This window comes from Schistocerca piceifrons, chromosome 3 (assembly GCF_021461385.2).
Source record: "Schistocerca piceifrons isolate TAMUIC-IGC-003096 chromosome 3, iqSchPice1.1, whole genome shotgun sequence".
In the NCBI taxonomy this organism is placed as follows: Eukaryota; Metazoa; Arthropoda; class Insecta; order Orthoptera; family Acrididae; genus Schistocerca; species Schistocerca piceifrons.
The window spans coordinates 899,493,116-899,509,238 of NC_060140.1; the positions used below are offsets into that span (position 1 = coordinate 899,493,116).

At 42.9% G+C, this 16,123-nt stretch overlaps 1 protein-coding gene across 1 annotated transcript in view; it reads left to right on the forward strand.

Annotated features, from left to right (window-relative positions):
* LOC124789372 (adenylate cyclase type 2) overlaps nt 1-16,123 on the forward strand; it is a 278,181-nt gene that overhangs the window by 109,565 nt on the left and 152,493 nt on the right. The window contains exon 5 of the mRNA XM_047256703.1: nt 11,376-11,534. Coding sequence (XP_047112659.1) covers nt 11,376-11,534 — 159 coding nt within the window. The remainder of the gene's footprint in view (nt 1-11,375; nt 11,535-16,123) is intronic.

The window sequence follows — 16,123 nt, forward strand, 5'->3', positions numbered from 1 at the left end:
ACTTTTACGTAGAATGGACCATTATAGAGTTATGGGCGAAATTCACAAGTTGGTTAATTTAAACCTAGGAAATTTGTCCTTCAAAGTGAACAAGCAAGGAACAGAATTGAATCTAACGGGACTACTGTAAAATGGAGGATAACACAATATTCAGTTCTGGGACAAGCAACTATGACTGACACGTGATTATTTTTTCTATTTATAAATGGCGCAAGTGCTTTTGTGAAAGGCGTAGAAAGTAAATTTTTAATAAATGGGGTAGTGAGTAACAATAGCTGATGGCATAAACAGAAGCCGGCCGCGGTGGTCTAGCGGTTCTAGGCGCACAGTCCGGAACCGCGCGACTGCTACGGTCGCAGGCTCAAATCCTGCCTCGGGCATGGATGTGTGTGATGTCCTTAGGTTAGTTAGGTTTAAGTAGTTCTAAGTTCTAGGGGACTGATGACCACAGATGTTAAGTCCCATAGTGCTCAGAGCCATTTGAACCATTTGAACCATAAACAGAACAATTGTCACTTAGCAATAAGAAAACACAGTGTCGACGGAGATGAAAGTTCTGCACAAGAAAAACTTTTTTTTATTTCATGATGATTAAATATCCAGTGAAGTCGAACGTTTTAAACTCATATCAGTGAAATTAGGTGAAAAGCTTTCTTTTATTCTGTACGGAATTCCTCCTAGTAGTTCAGAGTCCTTCGATGCTGTATTTCGTTCATACAAATGTACTGTCGAAAATCATTTGTGCGCACTTTATTCTTTTTCTTTTAGCTCCACAGTTTTTGCCAGTACTATATTAATTATGCAGTGTCACGTTATAGAGTTGAACAGCTGTGACTCAAAGGAATCTGAGAAATATAAATAAATAGTAAATGAATTAACATCCTTTGCGAAAGACATGTCAAGCAAAACGGTCGACACGGAAAACTGTAAACGGAGAACATTAGATTTGAAACGCTACTGACACTGACAAGGATGTTTTAGCGGTTGGCTAAGATGATTAAAATGTAGTGACAGAAGAAACCCGCAGCTCCAAGAAGGAGCTGCTCTACATAAACGAAAGTTGGCAGGCATCTTTCTAAATATGAAAAATTATATCGATTCAAATTTCGCGCCAGTCGCATAATAATGGCGCTAGTAGCGCCACTATGAGGATAATGATCAGGTTTGCTTTAAATACACGTTCTGTCGTGAGCGTTAGTTACCTTTCAGATTGGACGTGGTGAGTTGATGTTAGGCTACAATGCGTTTAAGGCGCCAAAGACTCCATCATCAGAACCTCGCCGAGTTTGAACGAGGTTGTGTAATAGGACTACGAGAATTGGCTGGTCCTTCTGCAATATTGCAGGAAGACTTGACAGGAATATAGTCAATGTACATGATTGCTGGCAGCAATGGTCACGAGAATGTACGATCTAAAGAAGACTGGACTCCAGACGGTAACTGGCACTACCGAGAGTAAAGACCGTTGTGTCCGGCGTGTGGCTCTGGCGCATTGTACTGCGTCTGCAGCAGTAATCTGAGCAGCAGTTGGCACCACACTGACAAAACGAACTATTACAGATCGGTCACTTCAAGGACATCTCTGAGCCAGACGCCCTGTAGGGTGCATTCCACTGACACTCAACCACAGCCATTCGCGACTTCAGTGGTGTCAAGCGACAACTCATTGAAGGGCAGGTCTGTTGTGTTTTCTGATGAAAGCCTGTTCTTCCTCGATGCCGGCGATGGACGAGTGTTGGTTAGGAGGAGGTCAGTTGAGAGCCTACAACCAGACTGCCTGCAAAATTGTACATCCGTCTGGTGGTTCGACCTGTCGTGCTGAATAGCATCCCAGGGAGGTGTTTTCCAACAGGATAACGCTCGACCACATAATGCTGTTATAGTCCATCATACTCTACAGAGTGTCGACATATTTCCTTGGCCTCCTCGATCACCAGATCTCCAGTCGAGCAGATATGGACTTCGTCGGACGACAGCTCCAGCGTCATCCACAGGCAGTATGAACCATCCCTTTATTGACCGACCAATTGCAACAGTCATGGAACTCTCCCACAAACTGACGTTGTACAATACAATGCATGCACGTTTGCAAGTCTGCATTCAATGTTCTGGCGGTTCCATCTTTTACTAATGTACCAGCTATCCACATTCGCAAAGGTTTATCTCGCACTTGCGTTATCCTGTGATCTTGCAATGTTAATCACTTAAACATGTTTGCTAGCCAAATGTATTCCCGAAATTTCATTACTGTACATTAATTATTTTTTGCAGTTGCGACTTTTTCAGATGGTTCAAATGGTTCTAAGCACTATGGGACTTGACATCTGAGGTCATCAGTCACCTAGACTTAGAACAACTTAAACCTAACTAACCTAAGGACATCATAAACATGCATGCCCGAGGCAGAATTCGAACCTACTGCCGTAGCAGTCGCGCGGTTCCGGACTGAAGCGCTAGAACCGCTCGGTCACAACGGCCGGCCGCGATTTTTTCCCTCAGCTCATATATGATGACTGGAAACAGTCTTAAAAGCTTGTAAAGGTGTTACAGCTTAAGTTATGCTGAGATATAATTGTTAAAAAAATTGATACGGTGCGCTGTTTACGAATTAATTAGTACTGAAGTTAGCCAGTCAGGCCTTAGCGCGTGCAAATTCAAGCGGCCTGCCAGTGTCACCAAACGTGTTCTTCGTTTGGTTTCGTAAAATCGAACAAGAGACGGTCACAGAAATTGTACATGGGACGGTAGTAAGGATCGAACCCGAGCCAAAGGCTGAGCAGTCTCGTGCGATGTCTTCTACGGTATTTCATTAACTGACACAAATTGTATCTCGCGGGCCGCTTTAATTTCGGCGCGCAAAGGCCTGATTGCCTAACTTCAGTCCTAATTAATTCTGAAACGGCGCAACGTATAGAATTTTTTTTACTAGCAATTATTTCTCTACATAATCTATAATGCTGGTATGTAATGTAATCCATGTTCTTAAGGAGTTACCTTTTAAAAATTGGTTCTAAGACAAATTAAGAGATATTTGCTACAGCTTTTTAAATATCCTTAGTGCCCCTTGGAGGGAGAGATTTATTTGTCTTATCACCCTAATTCGCGTAAATATATCTGGCTGTTAAGCTGCCATATTCTTTGGCGACTGTAAACCAGCTCTTGTAGCTGAGTGTTCTTGTTAATAATTCTTTTACCTCGTAGTACGTTCATGTTAAAAACCAGTACCTTCCACCATCATGTACCCATGATCCCCTCCGCCTCATACCTTACTGCAGGTTCTGTGATGTAGTTAATTGTCTCGGTTTGGAGATACGGTAGTCCTACCAAAGTTGATACAATAGTCAAGCGTTTCCCAGTAAACACGACAGAAAAATCGAATGCCTGGGATAAGATATTAAAGTTTGCCTTATTTGCAGTCCAGCTTTAACAGTTGTATTAAGCTAATTTAACCAGTTTCTGTACTGCTTTGAAAAACTTGTATGTGGCAGGGGTAAATGAGCCATTTGTCGCCAGCTGATTGCATTTTTTTTTTTTTTTTTTATTTCGCCTTCGATACACGACGGTGCAATTACACTTATTGTTTTCTCGATACGCTACACTATACATGCTGCCAGTAGTTCCTTTTTTTTATCTTCTGCATTAGCCATCTGGCAGAACCACAGATAAAATATACTGCAAAATGTTTAGTCTTGGTTTTTGAGCGACAACAGTAAGTTACGCTAGTTGCCATAACTTGGATTAAGACATCCTTCTATTCTCGAACCATAACTACAGTGATTTCCGTCTGTACAGCAACACTCAGTTGTCTTACATTCGTACTACGTCTAATATAGTTGAAATATAGAATAAACCATTGGTTTCATAGTGGAAAGAATAAAAAATGAATGGGAAAATATCTTCTGCACATTAAAACTCGTCAAACGGTCATATTCGAGTTACAGTAAAAGCGTTCGTCTACTCATACATTGTTGAAATGCCTTGGATTGCCTCCGTATGGGGTGAAATTACACATGACCGTCCGTCTCTTTCTGTCTTAAACAAAGTCTTTTTTCTGATACACTTCTATTATTTTGAAATGCACACTTATTTCGTTATTCAGGAATGACGTAATTCCTCTTCATTGGGTACTATCATAATAAAAATTGTTGTATTTACAGCATATTGTACCTCACACTTCACTACAAGTACACTTCCTAAATTAATTCCATTACGAAAATTACAGCTGCTGCTGCTCCATACGTGAGAAAGACTTCTGAATCCATGTGATCTCAGGCTTTCCGGGCGAATGTGCTGTATCCAAGGTTCTCGGGTGTCCAGCCGGATCCGTTCGTCGAAGTTCCACGATATTTCGGCGGATAACCGTTCCGCTATGATCAGGTGGTGCTGAGAACCTTGGATACACTTCTGAATCTTTCTCCTTCCTGTCATTCATTCATCAAAAAATGGTTCGAATGGCTCTGAGCACTATGCGACTTAACTTCTGAGGTCATCAGTCCCCTAGAACTTAGAACTAATTAAACCTAACTAACCTAAGGACACCACACACATCCATGCCCGAGGCAGGATTCGAACCTGCGACCGTAGTGGTCGCTCGGCTCCAGACTGTGGCGCCTAGAACCGCACGGCCACTCCAGCCGGCATTCATACATCCATCATATCACTTTCGTAGGGGTGGGAAATTGCCCCTAAAGGCGGAAGAATCAGCAATGATCAACGACATGAGGATGCCGAAGGCAATGGAAACCACTGCATTAAAGACACGTAACGTCTATCCACAGGACATGTGGCCTGTAATTGAAGAAGTGTCATGATGATCTCTCCATTGGCAAAAGATTCCGAAATAGTCCCCCATTCGGATCTCCGGGAGGGACTGCCAAGGGGCAGGTTACCATGAGAAAAAGATTGAATAATCAACGAAAGGATAACGTTCTACGTGTCGGGGCGTGGAATGTCAGAAGCTTGAACGTGGTAGGGAAACTAGAAAATCTGAAAAGGGAAATGCAAAGGCTCAATCTACATATAGTAGCGGCCAGTGAAGTGGAGTGGAAGGAAGACAAGGATTTCTGGTCAGATGAGTATCGGGTAATATCAACAGTAGCAGAAAATGGTATAACAGGTGTAGGATTCGTTATGAGTAGGAAGGTAGGGCAGAGGGTGTGTTACTGTGAACAGTTCAGTGACCGGGTTGTTCTAATCAGAATCGACAGCAGACCAACACCGACAACGATAGTTCAGGTATTCATGCCGACGTCGCAAGCTGAAGATGAACAGATAGAGAAAATGTATGAGGATATTGAAAGGGTAATGCAGTATGTAAAGGGGGACGAAAATCTAATAGTCATGGGCGACTGGAACGCAGTTGTAGGGGAAGGAGTAGAAGAAAAGGTTACAGGAGAATATGGGCTTGGGACAAGGAATGAAAGAGGAGAAAGACTAATTGAGTTCTGTAACAAGTTTCAGCTAGTAATAGCGAATACCCTATTCAAGAATCACAAGAGGAGGAGGTATACTTGGAAAAGGCCAGGAGATACGGGAAGATTTCAATTAGATTACATCATGGTCAGACTGAGATTCCGAAATCAGATACTGGATTGTAAGGCGTACCCAGGAGCAGATATAGACTCAGATCACAATATAGTAGTGACGAAGAGTAGGCAGAAGTTCAAGACATTAGTGAGGAAGAATCAATACGCAAAGAAGTGGGATACGGAAGTACTAAGGAATGACGAGATACGTTTGAAGTTCTCTAACGCTATAGATACAGCAATAAGGAATAGCGCAGTAGGCAGTACAGTTGAAGAGGAATGGACATCTCTAAAAAGGGCCATCACAGAAGTTGGGAAGGAAAACATAGGTACAAAGAAGGTAGCGGCGAAGAAACCATGGGTAACAGATGAAATACTTCAGTTGATTGATGAAAGGAGGAAGTACAAACATGTTCCGGGAAAATCAGGAATACAGAAATACAAGTCGCTGAGGAATGAAATAAATAGGAAGTGCAGGGAAGCTAAGACGAAATGGCTGCAGGAAATATGTGAAGACATCGAAAAAGATATGGTTGTCGGAAGGACAGACTCAGCATACAGGAAAGTCAAAACAATCTTTGGTGACATTAGAAGCAACGGTGGTAACATTACGAGTGCAACGGGAATTCCACTGTTAAATGCAGAGGAGAGAGCACATAGGTGGAAAGAATACATTGAAAGCCTCTTTGAGGGTGAAGAATTGTCTGATGTGATAGAAGAAGAAACAGGAGTCGATTTAGAAGAGATAGGGGATCCAGTATTAGAATCGGAATTTAAAAGAGCTTTGGAGGACTTACGGTCAAATAAGGCAGAAGGGATAGATAACATCCCATCGGAATTTCTAAAATCATTGGGGGAAGTGGCAACAAAACGACTATTCACGTTGGCGTGTAGAATATATGAATCTGGCGATATACCATCTGACTTTCGGAAAAGCATCATCCACACAATTCCGAAGACGGCAAGAGCTGACAAGTGCGAGAATTATCGCACAATCAGCTTAACAGCTCATGCATCGAAGCTGCTTACAAGAATAATATACAGAAGAATGGAAAAGAAAATTGAGAATGCCCTAGGTGACGATCAGTTTGGCTTTAGGAAAAGTAAAGGCACGAGAGAGGCAATTCTGACGTTACGGCTAATAATGGAAGCAAGGCTAAAGAAAAATCAAGACACTTTCATAGGATTTGTCGACCTGGAAAAAGCGTTCGACAATATAAAATGGTGCAAGCTGTTCGAGATTCTGAAAAAAGTAGGGGTAAGCTATAGGGACAGACGAGTCCTATACAATATGTACAACAACCAAGAGGGAATAATAAGAGTGGACGATCAAGAACGAAGTGCTCGTATTAAGAAGGGTGTAAGACAAGGCTGTAGCCTTTCGCCCCTACTCTTCAATCTGTACATCGAGGAAGCAATGATGGAAACAAAAGAAAAGTTCAGGAGTGGAATTAAAATACAAGTTGAAAGGATATCAATGATACGATTCGCTGATGACATTGCTATCCTGAGTGAAAGTGAAGAAGAATTAAATGATCTGCTGAACGGAATGAACAGTCTAATGAGTACACAGTATGGTTTGAGAGTAAATCGGAGAAAGACGAAGGTAATGAGAAGTAGTAGAAATGAGAACAGCGAGAAACTTAACATCAGGATTGATGGTCACGAAGTCAATGAAGTTAAGGAATTCTGCTACCTATGCAGTAAAATAACCAATGACGGACGGAGCAAGGAGGACATCAAAAGCAGACTCGCTATGGCAAAAAAGGCATTTCTGGCCAAGATAAGTCTACTAATATCAAATACCGGCCTTAATTTGAGGAAGAAATTTCTGAGGATGTACGTCTGGAGTACAGCATTGTATGGTAGCGAAACATGGACTGTGGGAAAACCGGAACAGAAGAGAATCGAAGCATTTGAGATGTGGTGCTACAGACGAATGTTGAAAATTAGGTGGACTGATAAGGTAAGGAATGAGGAGCTTCTACGAAGAATCGGAAAGGAATATGTGGAAAACACTGATAAGGAGAAGGGACAGGATGATAGGACATCTGCTAAGACATGAGGGAATGACTTCCATGGTACTAGAGGGAGCTGTAAAGGGCAAAAGCTGTAGAGGAAGACAGAGATTGGAATACGTCAAGCAAATAATTGAGGACGTAGGTTGCAAGTGCTACTCTGAAATGAAGAGGTTAGCACAGGAAAGGAATTCGTGGCGGGCCGCATCAAACCAGTCAGTAGACTGATGACAAAAAAAAAAAAGTGAACAAAGATTCCTTAAATGTTGTCTGTCCGACTCTTAGAACCTATCTTGCTACTCAAGTTTACCTGTGATCAGCTGGCTGTTCAGAGTCGCTCAGAGGTGGAGTCCCATGCATTACACGTGCAACTGATGTGTTACATCACTACTAAGAAATCCCTTGGTGCCATATAATTAACTTTAAAGTCAGGTATTACGGTAAAATGTTTCATTGTGTGATGCTGTCTCTTATTGTCTGATTACGACATTATAATTTTCCTCGTGCTTAATTCTGCTACATACTGGGCCAATCACCTACATTTTAACAAAGCATGGTTAGATGAAAGTTTAGACTGTAAACCAGATATTCCTGTTTGACGGGTAGTCCTACATAGCTCCTCTTTTAATTTTATATTTTTTCCACTAAACAAAGTTAGACTGTAGTTTTATCCAAGCTGGGTCTTATTTAGCTTTGTGGATTATTCAGTTAACGATTGTTGAGGAGAAGGCAATCATCCACGAATACTTTTAAAATGTAACGTGCCTGGCTGCTTTCTTGACCAACAATCAAAAAATGGTTCAAATGGCTCTGAGCACTATGGGACTTATCATCTGTGGTCATCAGTCCCCTAGAACTTAGAACTACTTAAACCTAAGTAACCTAAGGACATCACACACATCCATACCCGAGGCAGGATTCGAACTTGCGACCGAAGCAGTCGCGCGGTTGCGGACTGAGCGCCTAGAACCTCATGGCCAACGCGGCCGGCGACCAACAATCCTTAACTAAGAACTGTGTTAGAACTGACACATTTTCCGATGAACTGTTGCTATTTAATGTTCTTACTCACAATCGAGATTTCGGCCCTTTACGTCATTTTCGACTGATAGTTTACTGTGAAGTGTTCAATGCATAATCGTTATTGTTACATATGGATTATGCGTGACACAAGGATATTGTCCTCTTCAAACGGGACACTTGTGGTGGTGTAAAGAGCGACGTTTAAGGTGGTGTAAAGCTCGACGACACTGGACAATGCATGACTAAACTCGAGTGATTTGGGCTGATGAATGACGCTGTGCCCTGTAGCAATCCAATGATCTGTAGCGCCAGCGGTGAACCACGGTTTACGTGCTGTTACAGGTACACGGTCTGAGAATGCTATATTCTGAAGGAATGAACATATTTCACAGCTGAAATGGACTGGCCTGCCCAGAATCCCAACCCGAATCCAATGGAACACCTTTGGGATGAGTTAGGACGTGGACTTTGCCCCAAACCCCAGTGCCCAACATCACTACTTTCTGTGGTTTCGGCTACTGAGGGAGGATGGGCTGCCATATCTCTCAGACGGTCAGGCAACCTACTGGAAGTGTCTACAGTTGGGGTAAAGCCGTCATTAGTCGAAGGTTGGACACACCACATATTAATGTCCACTAATAGGTTTCCGGATACTTTGGATCAGATAGTGTACATTTAACAGCAGTTCAGGAAGAAAACGTGTTCTTTTTAGGGTTCCATACCTCGGTAGGTAAAAACGGAACCGTCATGGGATTACTTTTTTGTCCGTCCGTCTGTCTGTCTGTTTGTGTCTGTTTGTCCGATTGTCAAAAACCCTTTTTCTCAAGAATGGGTGGACGTATCACGTTGAAATTTATGCCACATACTAAGTTCTACATTCCTTTGGTGGTGTAGAACCTGAAAGCTTCTAAGTCAATGCAGTCAAAAGACGCGAGCATTTAAGTCACATATTTTGAGACTTAAAAAACTAACTCATCAAAACCTCTAGGGTATTTCCTAACGACGTAGAATCATAAAATATGGCAAAAAGAAGCAATGCCTCACAGCGCGATCAAAGAAAAATTGTTAATTTGTGAAGTTATCAAATGAAAATATAATCTTTTTGTCTTTGGTAATCAGACAATCTGTCTGATTCGTCACTAAAGACCTCTTTTTCTCAGAAACTGGTAGAAATTTCAAGTTGAAATTTATGTCACGTACTAAGGACTAAACTCCCTTGGCGGTATAATAAACGTCACTTGCTGAGTCAATGCAGTGAAAAGATATGGCCATTTATGTCACATATTTTTATACTCAGGGTACTTTCCACTGACGTAGGATCATAAAATTTGGCAAGAAGCAAGGTCTCGCAGTACAACCGAAGGAAAAATCTGAAAATTGTTAATTTGTAATTATATTAGGCGAAAATAAAATATTTTTGTTATTTGTTATCAGACCATCTTTCTGTCTGTCAATCCATCTGTTAAGACCACTTTTTCTCAGGAACGGGTACGCGTATCATGTTTAAATTTGTGTTACATATTAAGGTCTACAGTCCCTTGCCGGTGTTGATAAATGTACGTTTCAAAGCCAATTCAGCCGAGCGATACATCCATTTATGTCACACATTTTGATGCTCGAAAATTCACTTATCAGAAGTAGTAGGGTGTGTGTTGTGTATTGAACAGGGGCCCTAGAAACGACGGAGAGGCTTCGTCCCGCCGTAGCCCTCAGTGGTTCACAACCGCACAACAGGCCACAGCAGTCCACCCACCCCACCGCCGCCCCACACTGATCCCAGGGTTATTGTGCGGTTCGGCCGCTAGTGGACCCCCCACCCAGGAACGTCTCATAGCAGACGAGTGTAACTGCAAATGTTTGCGTGGTAGAGTAATTATGGTGTACGCTTACGTGGAGGCAGTGTTTGCGCAGCAATCGCTGACATAGTGTAACTGGCGGAATAAGGGGAACCAGCCCGCATTCGCCGAGGCAGACGGAAAACTGCCTTAAAAACCACCCATGGGCTAGCCGGCACACCGTAGCTCGACATTAACGCGCCGGGCGGATTCGTGCCGGGGACCGACACGCCTTCTGGCTCGGGAAACAGCGCGTTAGACCGCGCGGCTAGCCGGGAAGGTACCTATAGGGTACTTCACCTTTGTTCTAGAATAATGGAATTTGTCGAGAAGTAAGGTTTTCACTGTACAATTAAAGGAAAAATCATAAAATTGCTAATTCGAAATAATACTGCAGGAAAAAATATTTATTTTGTCATTTGTAATCCGAGTCAAACTTCAAACTAAAACATTCTCGTAAAATCTGAGACTCCGTGGGACGGATATCTTACCAGTGTCATTGTCGGTAGTAAACAAAAATCGTCGAAATTCCCGATTCCCGATTCCTGTAATGGATCAACTATCTATATACTTAATTATATATGTACAGAATCCTCAGTGTGCGAATCCTACTCCCAGATGGCCAATTTTGTAAAAATGTCACAGGACTGCGAAGGCTGGTAAACAGAAAATAACGATCGTTTTATACTTTTATTTTAACTGTGTTAAAGCCAGTATGTGTTTCAGACGCACTGGAGAATTGCTACTCAGCCGAAACTGTGTATTTTTTTTTTTTTTTTAGGATTTTGTGTTAAAGGGAGTTTAAATCCAACTAACAACGGCCAATAAGACCGATTGATGTCATTCAGGAGACTTTACTTCGTGTGGGGCCCCACTAGAGTTAAACTATTGACAGGTGTTGAGTGTTTTATTGTTCGTGCAGTGTTGAAACTTAACCTGGAACGTGTGGTACACATGTCTGTGTGTGCTGGCAGGTTCGTCCGCGAGGCGACCGGCTTCAACGTGGACATGCGCATCGGCATCCACACGGGCAACGTGCTGTGCGGCGTGCTGGGGCTGCGCAAGTGGCAGTTCGACGTCTGGAGCGACGACGTCACGCTGGCCAACCACATGGAGTCCGGCGGGCGGCCCGGGTGAGCAGCGCGGGCCGCGCCACGCTGTCAAATCCAAGCGATTTCATTCACTGCTACCAGTGGTTGAACGCAGTGGATACTGTCTTGGAAACAGCTTGTAAGATAAACGTCGACAAGAGCTCATGGTCGAATGTACCTTGTCCCACTTCTATTCAAAAATGTTCGAATGTGTGTGAAATCTTATGGGACTTAACCGCTAAGGTCATCAGTCCCTGAGCTTACACACTACTTAACCTAAATCATCCTAAGGACAAACACACACACACCCATGCCCGAGGGAGGACTCCAACTTCCGCTGGGACCAGCGCCTTAGACCACAGCGCCTCAGACCGCTCGGCTAGTCTAGCGCGCCGGCCGGGGTGGCCGAACGGTTCTAGGCGCTACAGTCTGGAACAGCGCGACCGCTACTATCGCAGGTTCGAATCCTGTCTCGGGCATGGATGTGTGTGACGTCCTTAGGTTAGTTAGGTTTAAGTAGTTCAAATGGTTCTGAGCACTATGAGACTTAACATCTGTGGTCATCAGTCCCCTAGAACTTAGAACTACTTAAACCTAACTAACCTAAGGACCTAAGGACACCACACACATCCATGCCCGAGGCAGGATTCGAACCTGCGACAGTAGCGGTCGCGCTGTTCCAGACTGTAGCGCCTAGAACCGCACGGCCACTCCGGCCGGCGTTTAAGTAGTTCTAAGTTCTAGGGGATGATGACCTCAGCAGTTAAGTCCCATAGTGCTCAGAGCCATTTAATCCCGCGCGGCTCCACTTCTATTCGTTTTCCTCCTTCTCGTGAATGAAGCGAGGGAAAAATGACTTTATGTATGCTTCTGTACTTACTACGGCAAGAAAGGAAGAATAAATTCACTGTTGGTGTTAATAACGATCATCTTCCTTTACCTCCTCTGCATTACTGCAGATGACGTGTCACTGAGCACATTTGTTCTGTGCATGCAGTACACGTGAGGCGCCTAGTTGTTTCCACTGCACTGTGTGGAATACGAAGGTTCTGTTATAGTTCACTAACCTGCTGTCTTCAAGTTCATGTCCCCAGCGCAGAAAACATCATTCAGGTCGTAGGTTCTGTATCTTGAGGCTGAAACTGGTTTTTAGCGAGCTTCTGTTCTGAAATAATGTATCACATTTGGGATGCCACTCGCGTATTTTAATATAGCCACACGAGAAGACTACATGGTCTTAACACAACACCTTCTGATACAGCAAAGTACATGATCAAACACAATGTTTACTAAAATGTATCTTTATACTATTTGTGGCACGTGTCTGTGCCTCATGACTACCGGAGTGGATCTTTTAATGCTGAATACTGGCAAACACATCCTGCCACTGACAACATGACTGTGCATCTCGACTGCCTAATCCAGAGTGACGATCAGGAACTTAATTAAAAATTGGAAACACATCCTAAGTTAGACAACATGTCTGTTCTTCTCGACTGCCTAATCCAGAGTGACCAACAGGAACTTAAATAGCCGGCCGGAGTGGCTGAACTGTTTTAGGCGCTACAGTCTGGAACCGCGCGACCGCTACGGCCGGAGGTTCGAAACCTGCCTCGGGCATGGATGTGTGTGATGTCCTTAGGTTAGTTACGTTTACGTAGTTCTAAGTTCTAGGGGACTGATGACCTCAGAAGTTAAGTCCCATAGTGCTCAGAGCCATTTGAACCAATGAACTGCAATAAAAATTGAAAACACATACTACGACAGACAACATGTTTGTTCTTTTCGACTGCCTAATCCAGAGTGACCAACAGCCCGAAACATTTCGCGCGCCATACCAGAAAAGTCGTGACCCGAACGCTCCCGAAGTGCTTCGTCTGCAAATTCGTCAGTCTTTTGTTTTTTATTTAAATTGTTTTCAATAATTCTAAAATGACTGATTGATAGTCAGCTGTTGAGAGATATTTATATTAAAAAGTGAAGACATTCCAGTGAGTAGTTTAACTAATAATAATAACTATACTTTAACGTTTTGGCGCCCTCGCTCCGAACACAGCAGCCAATCATAGAGCAGTAGCATTATGCAGGCGGTCTTTCTCACGGGAATGGTACCGAATCTAACATCTGTCACGGGTACCTCACACCACATTTCGTCATCTATATACTTCTTGCATCTCCACTGCTTTGGGTACAGCTTCTTGGAGCCTAATATGATGGCCAACTAAGCCAGAAGTATTACAATACTGCATCTACTCAGGATATTTAAACAATATCTACTTACTTTAATGCAAGCTAACAAGTTAAAAAAATAATTGAATGTCTATAAAGGTTACTGGTCGAGTTGGCATTCATATTTATAGTCTATCAGACGCGAAGCACTTCAAATTGAATTAATAACGTTCGTTAACTGTGACTAGATTTCTCTTTTTGCGGAAAGAATTCAGTATTTTCATCGTCCACCTGGAGTTGAATCTATGTCTTCAAGGTCAACAAATGTGAATGTCGTTAGCTCTTGTAATCCAGCAAACGACAAGATTGCGTAACATATCTGCCAAAGAAACTTGAAAAACTTTGCTGACATCATTTATCGTCGAATGACTGTCTCTGCCGTGAAATGCTGGGTGTGATTTAAGAATCAGAGTATTCGTCAACTTGCTATAACGAAGCTCAGAGTGTAGGATGACCGGGTACTCTGACTATGTTGTACATTAACATGCAATTCTTTTTTAAAAAAAAGTTTACCTGAATCGTAAGAACCGCGTTGCAGGGGTCTATCCGTCAGCCTTTAGGCATCCCTGCATCTGACGCCAACAAAGTTCCTGGTCCAGGAAAAAATAAAGAGGAAATCAGTGAACGTATCGTGATCAATGTAGATAGTTATATATTTTCAGAATTTCTACAATTCACAATTTTAGTATCCTTTAACACAATCAGTAGAGTCTCCGCCCACATGGGACGTAATGTGATAAACTGCACCATTTTCTTTCATTATAAGTAATCGGAAGAAGATTTCTTAACTTCATCATGTCGCCCTTTGCAGTAAGCATTGTTCCGAAGAGTACGTAGTCGTTTCTGTGTCATCGCTGTGCGCGCACGGCCGCGCAGCACAACTTCACATAACGTACACTTAACACACACACTGAGAAGTTCGTAAAAGTATGGGGACAGCACGAGGCCTAATATCTCGTATCTTGTGCATGTGGTCCTTACGCGAAATGGGGGTTGGCGGCACTACAATCGTAACAATCTGCAACAAATTGCGGTTTTATGAAGACGATCGAAAGTGTTTAGTGAAATGAACGTCTCCTCTCCTCCAGGGGTTCCCATTTGAGTTCATTGAAATTTTCGGTAACAGTCGCGCGCTCATCGAACCTACCGGTAACAAACAAAGCATATGCCTCTGAACCGCTTCGATTGCTTCCGGTAATCCGACATGCTGTGAATCCAACACGAGCAGTAATCAAGAATGGATCGCATTAGTGAAACTTCCTGGCAGATTAAAACTGTGTGCCCGACCGAGACTCGAACTCGGGTTCGAGTCTCGGTCGGGCACACAGTTTTAATCTGCCAGGAAGTTTCATATCAGCGCACACTCCGCTGCAGAGTGAAAATCTCATTCTGGATCGCATTAGTGTTCTGTACGCGATTTCCTTTATAGATGAGCTAAGCTTTCCTAGAATTCTTCCAAAAACAGACGTCGATAATTTTCCTATTCTGCAATGTACCTAACGTTCTCGCCCCAGTTCACGTCTTTTGCAACGTTACGCCTGGGCATTTAATCGACTTCTCTGCCTCGTGATGACTGTGTGTTGTGTGATGTCCTTAGGTTAGTTAGGTTTAAGTAGTTCTAAGTTCTAGGGGACTGATGACTATAGATGTTAAGTCCCATAGTGCTCAGAGCCATTTGAACAATTTAATCGACGTGCCTGTATCAAGCAGCCCTCCACTAACACTTTATTCCAACAGTACAGAATTTTTCTTCTCGTCTGCATTAATTTACACTTTCCGTGTTTAAAACAAACTGCCATTCATGCCGATTGAATTAAGAGGATAAACCAAAAAGAATCTCATCAACATTCTGCTGATTTATTATAAGCGGCACCAAATTTGCAAATGCATCATTTATGAGCAGTTACCCTCCTTATCAATCCACTTCGTCCATCAATGAAACAGCTTTCTACTGCCCTCAGAAAAATACCCTTTATGTTGAGCAGCAAGCCGCATATGCATCGTTTCCTTCACCTCTCCAACGGAGGAGTAACGGCGGCCTCTTAATCAACTGTTAAGTGGAGCAAACAACTGGAAATCCAACGGTGACTGCATGCAGGATGCCCCAACACCTCGAAATGCATGTTCTGAAGAGTTTGAATGGTGTGAGGAGCGAAATGTGAACGAGCACTGTCATGTAAAGAAAGTAACCTCTTTGAAAACAGTACTCGGTGTTTGCCACAATTTTGCGGACTTGAACACTGTGCAAAGCGCATCACTGTAGCGTTGGCTATTTACTGTTGACCCCTTTTCCAGATAATGATGCAGAATTGGCCTTTGTCTGTCTCAGAAAACTGTTAGCAGAGAGGGTTGGTTCTTGACTTTCTTTTTGGTAAGAAGTCCGGAATGTTTCCATTCCACGC